The 16,224-nt window shown below is 38.4% G+C and overlaps 1 protein-coding gene across 1 annotated transcript in view; it reads left to right on the forward strand.

Annotated features, from left to right (window-relative positions):
- The first annotated feature begins 370 nt into the window (after nt 1-370).
- Nucleotides 371-16,224, forward strand: part of LOC118744226 (transcriptional regulator ovo) — a 195,118-nt gene continuing 179,264 nt past the window's right edge. The window contains 3 exon segments of the mRNA XM_036477100.1: nt 371-567; nt 8,202-13,439; nt 13,441-13,864. Coding sequence (XP_036332993.1) covers nt 12,015-13,439; nt 13,441-13,864 — 1,849 coding nt within the window. The 5' untranslated portion in view covers nt 371-567; nt 8,202-12,014.

The following is a 16,224-nucleotide window of genomic DNA, read 5'->3' on the forward strand; positions in this document are numbered from 1 at the left end:
AAAAAAGCAAAAGAGCAGCGAAAGTGTTATGCGCTAAGGTAATATGGACTGTGGGTTAGTTAGTGAAAAAAAAAAATTGTTGTCAATGAATTTCGAAAACTTATGTATGTACGTATGTATATATTGCTTTGCACACACTACCTAGTCTCTTGTGTAGTGTAACTGTGACGAAAACAAGTGACGCTGCAAGCAAGGATACACCAACTACATAGCTGGTGACCAGTGCCAGTGTGCGAAGTGCAAAAAAATGGAAAATTATGGGAAATTTTCCTAAAATTCTAAGGTGCTAATTTCAAAAATAAATGTGCGTTAAATTTTGAAAATTTGAAATTCCGATTCCCATAGAATTTTTAGAAAAAAAAATAATAAGAAAATGAACCAGTCAAAATAAAATTGCAAAAACACATAGCCCCGCCGAGTCGCACCGAAGCAATTGGTTTCGTGATATATAAAAGTGTTTGTGCAGCAGGGAAGGCAGTCAGTACGCGATTGAAAGTGCAAGCGCAAGGAATTGGCGAATGAAATAAAATAGATGAAAACAAAAACAAAAGCAAAAACCAATAAGCAGTAAATAAATTTAAACTTAAAGCATAAAATTTAGTAAAAAATTAAAGCTTAAAAATGGCAAACATTTCAATGAATTTTAAAACCTTTAACAGTTCTTTTGCAAACAGTTAAAAAAAAATTCACAGTGTAAGCGTTTGCAAGTGCAATTTTCATAGTTTTCTAATTGCGAGCAAAAATTAATATTTTTTTTGTATATAAATATTTAAATAATAAAAATAATACATTGTGTGGCGCAGAAAAAAAAATTTTAATGAAATTTGAAAATTGTTTAAAAATTGAAAAACCTTAAATTAAATATTAAGGAAAATTAAAAAAAAATATAAAAATTAAAAAATCAAATTAAAAAAGTTTATTGTTTAAAAAAGACGAAAAGCATGAAAGAAAACAAAACTTATTTTCAGCAGAAATATATTATAAATGCTTACAGTTTTAAATTGTGCACTTAAAACTTAAACTGCATAAGAAATCATACAAATGAACTCGAATTTATATACAATTTTTGTTTTGTGAAAATTAAAATACTTAAGCAGCAGTGATTTGTGCAATAAAACCTACGATATAAATGCCGATGAAAATAGTTCTCAGCAAGCGCAGAATAATAATAATTTTAAATAATATGCATTTAAAATTTGTTGGAAAAATTAAATTTTTTTTTGATAATTAAGGGCGTATAAATTATTGCAAAAGGAACACAGGCATTACATACATTTAGCTAAGTGTATTTATTTTATTTTATTTCTTAAAGAAACAAATTTTCCAAAAAATTTTCTTTGTTAAATAAACTTATGCCATTATTAACTTAGCGATTGGGAAGAGCAGCATGAACGGATGTACACATGTATGTACACACAAAAATATTTATGTAAGTTGAAAATTGTTAGTTAGGCGGTTGTGACAAATCGTAACCCTCATTTACAACCTCTGCTGGGTTAAAAGACGTGCAAAGTGTTTGGCTGATGCACCAAGCTAGTGGTGCATACTTTAATTTGCTTACTTCAAGAAGTTCGGCAATTTGATATTTGAGAAGTCCACAAAATTTCACTTTATATGCAGCGTATTTGACACATGTGTGTGTGTGTGTGTATGTATATGTGATTTGCTTCCGGTTTGATACCAATTGATTGTGGTTCTTAGCATACCTTAAGGCACGCGGTGCTGTAAGAAGGGCTGCCACCTTGGCTCAAACCGTGCCATTTTTGGCCCTATTTTACACTTAATTTTTCAATTAGGCATATTTTGGCACTTTTTTATCTCCAATATGGCACCTCATAGGTGAGGATAGTCGGCAGCCCTGGCTGTAAGTCGCCTAAGCATGCTATACTGGAACGTGTTACACTCTTGGTCTCACTCTTGGACGCTAAGTCTGCTTTTACATGGTTCAACTCTTGCTTTCAGGTTTTATCGTTAGTAGGTGAAAAAGGTGAGGAGAGAGGGGAAGTGCGTAGATACCTCCGTACCGTCAAGTCGTTTCAAGTTTGCCTACCTCGCTTTTGGCATTTTTGTTATATTCCATTTAAAGAGCCATAAGCTTGAATTCAATAAATATTTAAGCGTGTTTAACAGTAAACACAAAAGAGTTGGAAAAAAATGCTTTCAACTACTTGAGTATTGCACATTGGGAGCTAGTGACATCTTTTCAATGGAATAAAACAAAAATTTTTGCCGATTTCTGAGAAATTTATTTTTAGTCAGTTTTTACATAAAAGTAAGCTCAGAAAAAAGTGTTATGAGCAAACGCCTAAACTGAAAATTTTTCGAAAATCTTGAAAAAGAAATTGTAAAATTTTTTATGAAAAATAATATTTTCAGATTCTAATTTTTCTGTACAAATTATAAATAATGGTAAAGACAATTATTCTCATACTAGCAAATACCCGGCGTGCTTCACTGCGCCTTAAAAGTGTTTTTGTGCCGGTTTGAAACCCATATTGCAATATTAAATTTATCTTATCAATTAAATTGAATTAAAATTTACAAACCTTCAAAAAAAAAACATTTGCGGCCGTAAGCCTTTTTAAACGTCCCTCGTTTGACAGCCATATCGCAATATTAACATTATCTTATCATTTTACTTAAACTACAATTTTCAAACAGGTGGCAGCTCTCTAACGGTTTTCTTTCTATATTTTAAGCTAAAATTCTAGCCATGTAGACAGACGAAAATTCTAAAAATTTTTGATGTGTCTTCTGTTGCTCTAATAAAAATCCGCCACATTAATTTCTCTTTAATATTTATAATGTACAGAAATCGGCCTGTTACAATTTTATTATATGCATAGATTTCTTGCCGCCCTGCCCAAAGTTCCTTAGGGTATTACATTGAGAATAACCATATATGTAATACTCCTATATTGGCAGTAAGAGCTAGTACCGTCCGAAAACACTACAGTACAGATATATCAATAAACACGTACGGAAGAAAAGGAACACATACGTTTATAAATAAGCATGTACACAACACATATACAAAACGGCACTCAAGTACACAATACATTGACAAAAACGGTACTAGACTGTCTCGCTTTGATTTCGGAATGCTTACACATTGAGAAGTTAGCTTACTGCCAATATAGAAGTATTACATATATGAGAATAACCAACAAATCATTTATAGGGTTGCTGCTGAAAATGGCGTAACGCTGAAATCGGTTTGCTTCCAAGCCACATTTGAGAAGATATACAGGAAATTTGTACCGAAACGCGAGTACATCATCGTCTCAGCTTTTCGGAAGAATCAAACAATACCAACTAACAAATGTTATCCTCAATTTACCGCTGCATTCCTACTAGATGAAAAAACTCGCAGTAATGTCTACCGCCGATTTTCGCAATATGGTAACTTTTTCATGCGCTGTTTAGCAAGTAGCATCATCCTGTGGAAAGCACATATTGTCCAAGTTCAGTCATTAGTTCAGGCAATAACAAGTAAGAAAGTCTAAGTTCGGGCGGAGCCGAACATTAAATACCCGGCGCAAGTATTAAATATACTTCACCTTTCCGTAACCTACCGCTACATGATAAGCCGGGGTGTATACATTTTAAGTAAATTAGCGTCCTTAAATTTCGAAATATTGAAATTTCAAGCATTTCTCAAATTTACCGTTATATGAAAAGCGGCCTCAACTTTAGTCCGATTTCAACAATTTTCAACGGTTTGCTTTTATGTGGCAAGCACAATAACCATACCGAGCTTGCTATAACGGTTAGCGAGATACATATATGTGATCACAAGTGGGCGGTGCTACGCCCATTTTCAAAAATTTTGTCATAAACGTATTTCTTGGTAAAGAGTTGTTGCAACCATCAATTTTGAATAAATTAGCTTCAATATTTACTGATTTATCGAAGATTTTGTATTTCTCGAAATTACCGTTATATGGGATGTGGGCGTGGTTATTGTCCGATTTTTAAAATTTTCAGCCATTTAGAATGCTGTACTAAGGCCAACAACTGTGCCAAGTTTGGAAGAAATTGGTGTTACCAAGCTATACACATGTAACCATAAGTGGGCGTCGCTACGCCCATTTTCCAAAAATTTATAAAATTCATGTTTTCCGTCTGAAACTCATTGTAAGTATCAATTTTGAGTGAATTATCTTCAATAGTTACTAAAATATCGCAGTTTTCGTATTTCTTAAAATTACCGTTATATGGGAGGTAGGCGTGGTTATTGTCCGATTTCGCCCATTTTCAATACCATCCGTCCTACGCCCAAAAGAAGTTCACGTACAAAGTTTCGTTAAGATATCTCAATTTTTACTCGAGTTATCGTGTGCACAGACGGACGGACGGACGGACAGACAGTCACCGCTTAATCGATTTCTCTTTTCATTCTGATCATTTATGTATACATTTGTCTATATCTATCTCGATTCGTTTTGCCTGTTACAAACAACCGTTATGTGAAAAAAGTTATAATACCCTTGTGCACAAGTGCGCTCGGGTATAAAAAGTGTGTGTTCAGCGTAACAGCGTTAAAGTTTGTCAACGCCTGTAGTAACATTGTCTGAAAAGAATCGGTAACATATTACAAATAATTGCCGTCAAAGATCTGCAGCACCCTTGCTCTGTTTCCTAGTCATCTTTTAGCTCGATACATTGAGTGTTGCGTTTTTCTAATTTGCTTATCCTCTCCGAAAGAAAGGTTGGTATATGGTCCTTAAAATAGAGTGTTTGTTTCCTTGATGACTTCATTTGTCGCAAGTTTTTTTTTACCGCTGAGCCACTTTTTGAGGTTTATAGGCAAGAAATAGCTTCATTTGATTGAATGTGGCGAATATGTAGGAAATACGGTGTTTTTTTGTATCGAATCAATGTCGAGCCTTCCTAATAGCTCTTAGTAATATTCGTTGCTTTGCCCCCTTTTTTTAAGTAAATAATTAATCTATGTAAATCACTTCGCGCGCATCCTAAAAAACTGTCGCTTTGACTTTGTTGGCAGAGAGACCCTCCTTGATCTTGTGTGGAGCAGGTTTACGCGAAGAAGACCACTGCTTTCACTGCTCCTCCACATCTGGTTTATTTTTTCTTCTACGGGGCGAAAATTAGTACGATTTGGCAAACACTTCTTTACTTGAGAGCAATCACGCCATCCATAGCGCAGATAGCTTTTTCATGCTCAAATACTCCTGAGAAATGTAATGTATCCATTACCCAGCATTTATTTTAGCCTAATGCTTGCCCATAACTGGTGTAGAAATCTCGTTTTAGAACAGAAAACTTCTTCTTTGCGGTGTTGTAGCTGCTATGTGCTAAGTGCTGCCAAATGGATATGCCAATACCTCCTGCAGGAGAGTCCTTCCTTTTCCACTCGCGTGTATTATAGAGCGGAAACTCAACCAGTAGCTCGACGAAGGCTTTCAATCGTAAGTAAGGAGTAAAAGATGTAAAATATTTCTGTAGCTGGTTAGGCATGACAATCGGATTAGAAAATTTGTATTAGTATGCTTTAATTAGTATATAATATGTCAAGTCTGCTTCATATTTTTCAATTTTTTCTTCCTCTTCTTTGTTGATAAAAATATTTCTCAGATGTAATAAATATGTGCGAGTCTATTGCAAATGAGCGACTGATCGGGCCAACGGTTTTTTAAGGCATTTCGAGCCTTACTAGTCGCTTGATTGGCCATGAGTATCGCAATGTTCTGGCAAGGCTTTTGACTGAAGTCCGCTCAAGACAAAACAGAAACAAAAAAACGGGTTTACACTCATACTATGTAAAATACTCAATTTTGCGTCATAGGTTCTTTGAATTAAACAACAATTGTTACAAAGCTTATTTGTGTAAAGTCAAACAGCGTATAATATATAACCCCAAATCGTTTTATGATTTCGTAAACTCCAAGCGAAATGCAGTGGCTTTCGTCCGCCATGAGGTATCAAAATATGCCATCTCTAGTGATAATAAAATAATTTCCAACATGTTCGCTCAGTTTTTTAAATCCAATTATTTCATTAACTTTCATGCTAACATTGACTATCCTTTTAAACTATGTCCAATTAACTCAATATATATCCCAGTAATATCTCTTGATGATATAGTAGGTTATCTGAAATCCTTAAAGCAGTCCTTTCGTTATGGTCCTGACCAGATCCCCACTTCTTTTCTTACAAATTGTGCTGATTATCTCTATATTCCTTTAACAGCCTTATTTAATTTGTCTCTCAGAGAGGGCGTTTCTCCAACGGTATGGAAGGAATCGTTCATAACCTCGTTACATACAAGCGGTAGCAGATCATCAGTGGAGAACTAACGGGGCATATTTAGCTAAGCATTCTGCAGTCCCAAAATTTTTTGAATCAATTATTACAAATCCGTTGGCGCATTCTATCTCCTCTAGCATTTCATACTGCATTTGCAATATCAATATAACCTTCCGCCTTATACGAGCCGATTATCAAAACTTATTTATTTTTCCACACTTGCAGCCGCAGAAAAATGCTTCGTACAATTTTCATGGTTAAATTACTGACAGACTCAATTTCAAGTCCGCTTCTTCTGGGTGAAGTTAGCCTTAATGTTACCTCTCGGGTATCAAGACACTTTTCTCCCCTATTTTTGAAAACTTGTAAAACTAATTTTGAATTACACGAGCAACTCCGTTGCTTATGCTCCGTTGATTTTAACTCTCATTCCAGCACATTTGATATATTTGATTCGGGTTTCAGCATTAAGAAAGCGATACTATACTTTCTCAATGATTGACTAACATAAATACATAAATTAGCTGATGAATTCGGTTCTGTAGTTGAATAGTTTGGGATGTCGACATTTGAGGAGTTTGTTACTCCTGACATTCGTGACTCTTCGCCAAAAACAGAAGCTTAATCTATTTGTCATAACAAAAATTTGATGAATGGGTATCTGCACTAACCTTCGTTAAAAAACCAGGACAATTTAAGTGTCATCAGGGCGACTGGAAAATTTTTCAAAAACCAGGATAAATTTAAACAACCAGAATGTCTACTTTAGTGAGATAGCTATCTTACAGGTTTATCAGCAGCCGCATTCCAACATTTGCTATCGCTAGTTTTGATCGCCAAAAATTTGGCTGATTACGTACTGCATCTGTTACAGTTCCATGGTGTATATTTTTAGGCCCAAATGCTTTTATTTAGAGAATTTTGGCCCCGAAAATATATCGTAGCGATTGTCAGAATTCCACTGCAAATATCACGTAAGTCATTCATTCATGGATTGAAAGAATAAATTTCTCGAACAATTAGTTATGCAGCATACTCTTAGGCTGACAAAAGTTATTTTCTTGACGCCTTAGAATTGTATTTCTTTGCAGTTTAGCGCCTTGAACTATGCAATTATTAAACTCACACAGTTGTAATTTCACACCGCTGCACTATAGGTAATTTGATCAGAACTCAGGAGAGAGCAGGCTGTGAATAATTTTGTTGCTGCAGAGGCTGCTCGTTTTAATTTTCCAGCAAACAAATTAGGAAATTCAGACCTCTCAGTCAATTGAAATTTATATAATTTGGCAAAATTTTCTAAAAAGAATCACTTTAGAACGCGTTTTCATAACTAAATGAAATTTTTTATTTAAATATCGGCTCTATTCTGTCACAATGTTTTTACGGAAAAATATATAAAAAACCATATGCCATAAACATAAAAACAAAGGATTTTTTTTTGCAAAATAAAGCATTTTTAAGGGACATTTGTTAATACAAATATTTAAGAAAAAACTACATTTCAACTTTTTTAATAAACCACGAATTAAAAAGTGACTACTTTAGACAACTCGGCCGTCAAGGGTTAAGATTTTTTTTTTTGCAAAAATGTCAGAAATCATACTTGTTTAGCCATAATCAATATTTGCCAAAAAATTTTTCAAATTTCCCAGAGTGCACTGGCTTGGAAATTCAAGATTATTCAAGAAATGTTGCTGATTTTATTAATATTCTTAACTTTATTTAATAAAAGACGCTGCTGAAAACTATTCTCAACAATTTTTGTGTCAATCAATGAATGTTAAAAAATAAAATGAGCTTTCATTACACTAAGAAAACCACCAGCCTCGCGAAAATCTCCGGAAAATTAATTAAAATCTCTGAAATATATTTACGAAAAAAATTTTAATTATATTCTTATGTTTTTTTAATGAAGCCTGAATTCACAGATCCTTTGAGTGCTTGCTGAAGAGCATTGGATACAAACATTCTAACTAAAGGTGATAAGAAAATTATGCAAAACAAGTAAAAAAGCAAAATAAACTCCAGCAGAGCTCCACTCAAACTCCAAACTAAACGACAGAGATTCAGGCATAATTTTCCGTCGTTGCGAAAGCCAAGGAAAAATATTAAAAACAAAGAAAACTAAAACGAAAAACTTGCCATTCTGTGCTGCAATCATAAACAGGAAGTTCCAGGGAGCAAATCATTTTGCAGCTGATAAGTGCGCAACAAAAACAAAGTGTAAAAGTAACAAAACAGCAAAGTAGTATAAAAAGTATAATTCAGAAAAAAAAACACGAAAAAAGGAAGCAAGTTAAGCTAAAAGTGAATACGACACTTCACAACAACTAGCGGTAACGTGCACACAGTAGAGAACGACCAGAACCAGAGACTAGGCGCAAGCCAGTCTTCTACGTACTCGACTCGAGTCTCAAGCATTGCACAACCAGCAGCATATCTAGGCGCTTGGCAAACATTCATACAGCGACAGCAGACAGACCGACAGGCCGGTCGCCGAATAAACAGACAGCCAACAGCCAAGCAGTGAGTGTGCAGGAGAGCAGAAACATTTGCCTGCAACCTACAGTGCGAACGCCTAACCAGTCGAAGATAAACACAAAGAAAGGACGAAGCAAAGCAGACCATAAAGCGAGATTGGGTAGAAGAAGGAGCAGCCGGAGCTAATAGAGTACGGTGGTGGAGAGAAAACTTTTGCTGGCGACAGGTGAACGAAGGTCCTCACTGAAAACACATACAAACGAAACCAAACATATAAAACGCTTGTGCGCTGCTATCCTACCCCCTCGCAATCCCCAGGGACAGACACGTAACGCAAACAAAACAGAGCAAAATAAAATATAAAACATAAAGCTAAAAATAGCCGACCAGCCAGGCAGCACGGCAGGAAGGTAGGCAGGTAGGCAGGCAGGCGGCAGTTGTCGAACGATCCAAAAGCACTGCAATCCAGTCAGTCAGTCAGCCAACCAGCCACCCAGTTACTGAGCACACGGTAGGCGCGGCAAGTGAGTTAGAGACGCGGTGCGGTGGCTTGGTAGTTTTAGTGGCAGCAAAACAAAGCCGAAACTAAATTGGCGAAAAGCAAATATAAGCCAAGAGACTTTAATGCGCAGTCTTACCAAAAATAAACGAGAAAACAAGAAAATAAAATAAGAAACCTAAGAAAAAATATATAAGAAATAAAGAGTGTGTGTATGTGAAAAAAAAATTTAGTGGAGTGTGCCTAGCGAGAAAAGAGAAAAATAAAACAACAACCGTGCAGACAGTTAAGGTGCTACAAAGTGCATATCCACCCCTAGAATCTGAGCAGATAAGCATAAAAATAAAGCAGACAAAAAAGTGCGAAAAAAAAAACAAAAAACACAGCGAAGTCCGCAAACGACGAGTGCGTCCGAAAAAAGCAAGCACATACTGTGTCAAAACTAATAAAAAGTAAGTTATCCCCTCGGAGAAATAGTGCGAAACGTGCAGGTAGAAAAATTGTGTTTGCTAAACGACAGGTGAGCCCCAAACGAACTGTGGTCAAAAGTCGTCAATAAGCTGCTAAGCGACGTGACTCTTCTCACCAAAAACAAAAAACCAAATAAAAACAGAGAAAACCTAATAAAAAGGCATCACCGAGTAGGTTTGTACAGTGCGACGCAAACAAACAATCAACAGTTGCGTGTGGAACAAATGAGCTATACGCACATGTTGTGCTGAAAGTAAATAAGTAAGTAAGCGGCTTAAAATTGAAGCCCGGACGACGTGCGTGGAAGTGCGTGCCACATGCGAGAGAGCAAAGCCAACGAAAACTGAGTGACTGTTGTCGACAGGAAAACGCAATTAAACAGATAGCTTAAACTGGACGGTGACTAAAGTAGAGAGTGCGAAGAGTGAGAGCAAAATTTAAAGACAGTTTGGTAAACTTAGAATTCATTAAAGATTGTAGCGCGCACTGGGAAATATATGCCGCAAACTGACCACAAGGGCTTTTATAAGGCTGAATAGTTCCTCAAAGTAATGTCAAAATATAATAAAAAAAATTAACTAAGAAGCTTCTGCAGAATATCTCACAAGGCACACAACTACAATCTACGCAAGTGGTCAAGCCTCAACCAATTTAGATTGCGGTCGGTGCTATTAGAAACTTGTACACACAGTTCCTCCAAAGATTCAACACACAACCGTAAATCTACACGAACGGACGACGCAAATCATAGTAGCTTACTCGACTCACTCCAGACAATTGCAAGAATCGCAGACACGCAAACGTAACAGCTAAAGTAGAGTTGCGGGAACAGCGCATCGATTATCGATTTTGTCTCCACTGACATATAACAAGATTGGCGCGCTCAAAAAGAAGAAGACAACAAGAGCAACAAGAAAAGACTATAGCAAGCGTATATATACATAGATAAAGTAGAAAACAAAAAAATTTAGTAATAGAAAAAGGAAACACAACCAGACGACAGCGTAACTGACAAACGGAAGACTGAAGTCTAAAGCTGTGCGAGCCAAGTGAGCAGGCGTGTGCTGTGTAGTGAGCCATTATCGGCCACAAACGAACGAACGAGCGTTACGACGCAGTTGCCGGTGTTGGTAATGAAACCCGCGGCAAACTAAGGGCGGCATACCGACCAACGGCCAACCAACGACCGACCGGGGTTAGCAAGAAGCCAGTGTAGTAGAGCGCCTCGAAACGGGCTCAACCAAACAACAAATAAACAAAGGAAAAATAAACAAACAAGCAACTAAAATATTATTGTAATCGCTTGGATTACAGTAACAACGACTGAACGCTCGACTGGCGCGCCACACAGCGCTTACGACGGCAATCGAAGTCTGTGAAATTGCCATTTCAACGGCGTATTTAACTATCGTACATTGCCAGCCAAGCACACCGATGAAAGGAGAAAACAACATATAAAATACAGTGGCGAAAAAAGTGTGTGTTCGGTGCAGGAAAGTAATGAAAAAATAACAAAACCAAAGCAAAAAAAAGCGACTAAACATAAGAAACCAACTAGCACGAACAGCAAACGGAAACAGCTGAACATAAAACCCACGAAAAGCCATTGAAAGCACACAAAGAAATCAACAGCCAACGAGACTTACAGCGAATCTAAAGGACAACAAAAAAAAAACAGCGGAAACGTACTTTTTGGCGAGGCATCAAAACGTTCCGGCGAAAAATTGCGATTACGTGAAAAACTTCAGCCAACAAACAAGCGCTCCCGCAGGCGAAAGCGCTAGCCGCCATAAGGCAGCAATCAACAACTTGTGAAGACAACGGAAAAAGTTGGGAATAGCCGTTGACGTTGCCAAGAAATTCACGCGGCGATAAAACGAAAAGTTGCTTGGTGAAAATTGAGCAACGCATCTTCCAGCATTCCAGTTCCGTTAAGGGGCAGTACGGCCTCAATAATAGCTTGGGCATAGTACGCAGCTTGTAACGTTAACCTCGTAACGCAAACAACTTACTAAGAGACTGTGAGAGAATGAAGACTTTTGTGTTCAAGCGAATTGTTGCTTAGACTTAAACAGCATATCCGAGACCCAGCATCCAAAAGCCAAAAAAAGAGCCTACGCTTTATTTGCGTTCCCACAAAAGTCACTTGAACTCCTGACCGACCCTTTCGGCGTCCGACAAGCAATTCTCGCCTCTCAACAATTCGTTTCACACCCAGCCAAGTAGTAACGAAAAATCCCCAAACATAGCACGTCTAATAGATCGTTTACGCCGCCTCAACAAAAAGAAAATGCTCTGCTCCATTCTACGTACCTTCGCCTGCGTGCTGATCATACAGGGTGGCATTTACGCATTGCGTTTGAATGGCCCTGGTGGCGGCGGCAGCAGTCCTGGTGCGGGCGGTGTCAGTAGCATAGGCATTGGTAGTGGCGTTAATACGCCAACGAATATTGGCGTCGGCGTCGGCGGCACGCAACACAATACCGCCGCGAATAGCAATCAAATGCTCAATATACTCTCCGCAACGCAGCACGCGCAACATTTGCATGCCGGCGGCAGTGGTAGCGGTAGTAGTGGTGGTGGCGTTGGCAGCGGCAGTCTTGCGCATACCTTCAGCAAATCCATGGTGGGTCAGTTAGATAGCGCTGGCCGTTTGTCCCAGGAGCTGGCCGATATGGCGCAGCTGGAGCGCGAACGGCTTATGTTGCTCGGTCTGGCGAAACAGACCGCTGCGGCCAACGCGGGCACTGGCCATCACGGACGTCCCATCATCACCGGTCGCATACAAATGAGCCCTGTCGAGGAGGTGGAGAGCGATTATCCGTCATTGCTGTTGCAACAGGCCCGCGGTCCTATGTATGGTAGTGTCGTGAAACAGCCGTCAGCCATTGAGGATGAGTATATAGACGAGGAGGGCGAATACGGCGCGCACACGCGCCCTGAGAAGTATGAGTATGGGCACATCGTGCAACCTTCCGACCGCGAGGAATACGGCCAGCCGCAGCGTGGTGACGACTTGGATGTGCTGATCGAGGCTGAACCAGAGCTGGATGAAATGCTCACCGATTTGGACAGCTACCAGTACTTAGATGAGTTGTTGCCGCCCGAACATCGCAGCATGTGGAGTGATGACTCGCCAGCTCATGCCGTTGCCGGCGGCAATACTAGGCCACATCACTTGAACGATGGTTTGCCGCTACTGTTGAATCCATACCGCACGCTCGAGGAACTCGAGGAAAGCGCACCGCACACCTTGCAGGAAATATTCGAAAAGGAACAGCATGGTGGTGGCGGTGGCTTGAAAGAGCAGCGCGCGCAGCAAGTGCAGCAGCAGGCACATGAACAACAACAGCAGCATCAAAAACATTATCCGCCACAGCAGCAACAACACGCATTTGGCGGCGGGATTAAGCATCGCAGTGGCGCCTATGCTGGTGGTAGCGCCGGCGGTGCTGAAAACTTCAATACACATCTGCAGCAGAAGTGGCAACGTAAACGCTCACAGCAACAACAACAACAGCGCCAGTTGCAACAGTGGCAGCGCAATATTTTCGGCCAACAGCGGCAGCAGTTGCATCATTTTGGCTCGAACACTGAAAGACACAATAATTTCGCGTTTGCCAATTCGGAAGCCACCGCCAGCAAGCATATTCAGCCGAACAACAGCAACGATAACAAATTGCCAAGCGCTCTCATCGCAATGGCACCGCAGCAAAAAAAGTTCCTCTTCAACACTGTTGTCCGCCGACAGTGGCGCGACAATCAAAAGTGAGCAGCAGCAACAACAAGAACTAAAGCAAACGCCAATGCAGCAGCAGGTTGGCAAGGGAAACATTGATGATAGCGCTAGCTCAACGACCGCTTTCGCTAAAGCTGCTGCGAAATTGAAAGCACAACAACAGACACAACAGCAACAGCAACAGCTACATAAGCAACAGCAAACGCCATTACAAAAGCAGGAGTCTTTCTTGCATCCCAATCATAAACGTTCCGGCGGCCTGGGCGTCGGCGGCGGTGGTGCGGGCAATAGTATGTCCGCAGCTGCTGCTGCGGCGGCGAATAACGGTTACTCGTCCATAGCGAGTCAGCTGATGTTGCGCACAGCGCGAGGGCAGCGGCAGTACGATGTGCCACAAATAGGTGAGTGAACAATAAAAACTATCTTTTACTTAAGGCTACTTTGTTTTTTTTTTTGATATTTTCTAACTACCTAGTACTAAAATTGTATGGCTGTCTTCAAAATGCTGCGAATAATTGTCATGTCACGGCCAAGTTAATTTAGGTGCGCTGAAAGCAATGGTGGCGAGTTTTCGTCCTTTGCCAGTGCAAGTCCACACCTGCCCTCCAGACGAACTAAATTTATAATAAATAGTTCGACTTATATGTTAACTGAGTACTTTCAATTAGAAAATAGTTGTTGTAAATATATTTCGGGAATACTTGTTATTTGCTTGGACGATAATCTTGTTTCAAAACGACAATGAATTTTTAAAATTGTGGGTGAGCTCTTCACTATTGCTTTGGAACTCGCTACACTAAATTATCTCGCTAGGGAACTAAACGATTAACTAGTGCCTTAAAGTATGCATCATGTAAACCTAAGCATGTAATATTAACTCTATGCTGAAAGAGTTGACAATTTTCCGGACCTCCCCTCTTATTTACTTTTGTGGCGAATAAAATTTACCATATCGCATGCAATAAAATTGAAGTATGTATAATTCCTTGACAATTCTATTACATTTAATTGACAATAAGTCTTTCATTCAGGATTCAAACTGGACTAGACTACTTAGAACTAAAAGTTCTACTGTGAAAATACAAACTTTGGATCGATTTCATCAATTTGTAAAAAAATTGGGATTGGGTACATGCATATCACTTTTCATATCAATTCAAGGCATGCAGTTACAAACTGTAACATACATTTAGGCTTCTCGCTAGAAAGCAATACATGCCGCATACATATGAAGATGAATAGTAAAAGGCCAAAATCATTGGTAAATACTGCATTTTTTTCCACATTTTTCGAAAGTTGGGTTTCCAGTTATTCGAAAAAAGGCTATTTGAAAAAGCCCGGTACTTAATTTTTAAATTCAGGAAAACCAGTTAGACTTTTGTTATACATATTTCACATTTGAAGCACGCTTAAAGTTAGTCAGAAATCAAAGCCAAAAATGGAATAAAACTATTAAAATTTGGTATCTAAAAGACAATTGTCTTAAATATAATAGGTTAAAAGTTACTCGCATTTGGATTAGTAGTAAAGCAAAAATTAGATCTATTAAATACCCTAAAGTTATAAATTATTTTAAGCTGCATTCTGCTTAGCTTGTTAACAGATGTTTTTTGACGTAGAAGTCGTCTTACGTTACGGTATGGATGTCATGCTCAAATGTTGTACTTGTAATTTTTAGAGCTTCACAAAAACGCTTACTGCACGAGATTTAATGAAGCGATTTCAAAGGTAAAATTCCAAGCCTATCGGCATATTTATTGTCTAGAGCAGTGCTCGTCAAAGTGGTGGTCCGCGGACCGGTGCCGGTCCGTAAGCCATAAGTCGCCGGTCCGCAAAAGGATTGAAGATGGTTTTCGAAACTATGACATCACTTGCGTCATTTTGGATTCATGTCAAAGCAGAATACCCGGAACTTGCTGAAATTGCTCTGAAAGCTCTACTCCCATTTCCTTCATCTTACCTTTGTGAGACTGGGTTTTCAACCATGAGTATTATTAAGACAAAGTACAGGAACAGTTTAAATATTAGTTCTCCATTGCGTGTCGCACTGTCCACAATTGAGCCACGACTTGATAAGCTTGTAAATAATAAACAGGCTCACCTCTCGCATTAGTAAACATCGACTTTCGTAACTTTACAAGGAATGACACCTTCCAATAGCATTAATATAATTTTAATAAAACTTGGCGTGCTTATAATATGTCTTATTATTATAACTCTACAGTTATTACATTTGTGATGTTTTATATTACTGTTTAATGAGGCTATATACAACTTGTATAATAAAAACAACTTAAATTTGTTAAACATTCATAAAAAATCGCTAATATCTGCTATCATTAAATGGTAATAGGACACCCGGCTAATAAAGAAATTCATTTAAACAAATTTTAATACATATATGAGATGATCGTAAACGAAAAATAATCAATAAAAAAGGTACCGGTCCCCGACGTAATAGAAAAACTGCAGCCGGTCCGTCACACTCAAAAGTTTGACGAGCACTGGTCTAGAGTATCAGTACGGTTTCTATCGTAGATACAACGATAAATATTGGCTTATTTTGGGGTCACTTTCGAGCCTTTAAAGTACTCTAGAAACTTAGATTTTGCAGATATATGTAACTTTCATTTTCAGAATATAAGTTTTTTATAGTAAAACAAATATTATCATGTACAAATTTTGTACAAATTCCACAAAACCTTAGCGTTTTAAGTCAAAATCTTTAAAAAAGTAACAAATTTTTTTATTATCAAAATTA

This window comes from Rhagoletis pomonella, unplaced genomic scaffold (assembly GCF_013731165.1).
Source record: "Rhagoletis pomonella isolate Grant_MI unplaced genomic scaffold, Rhpom_1.0 Rhpom_scaffold_00008, whole genome shotgun sequence".
In the NCBI taxonomy this organism is placed as follows: domain Eukaryota; kingdom Metazoa; phylum Arthropoda; class Insecta; order Diptera; family Tephritidae; genus Rhagoletis; species Rhagoletis pomonella.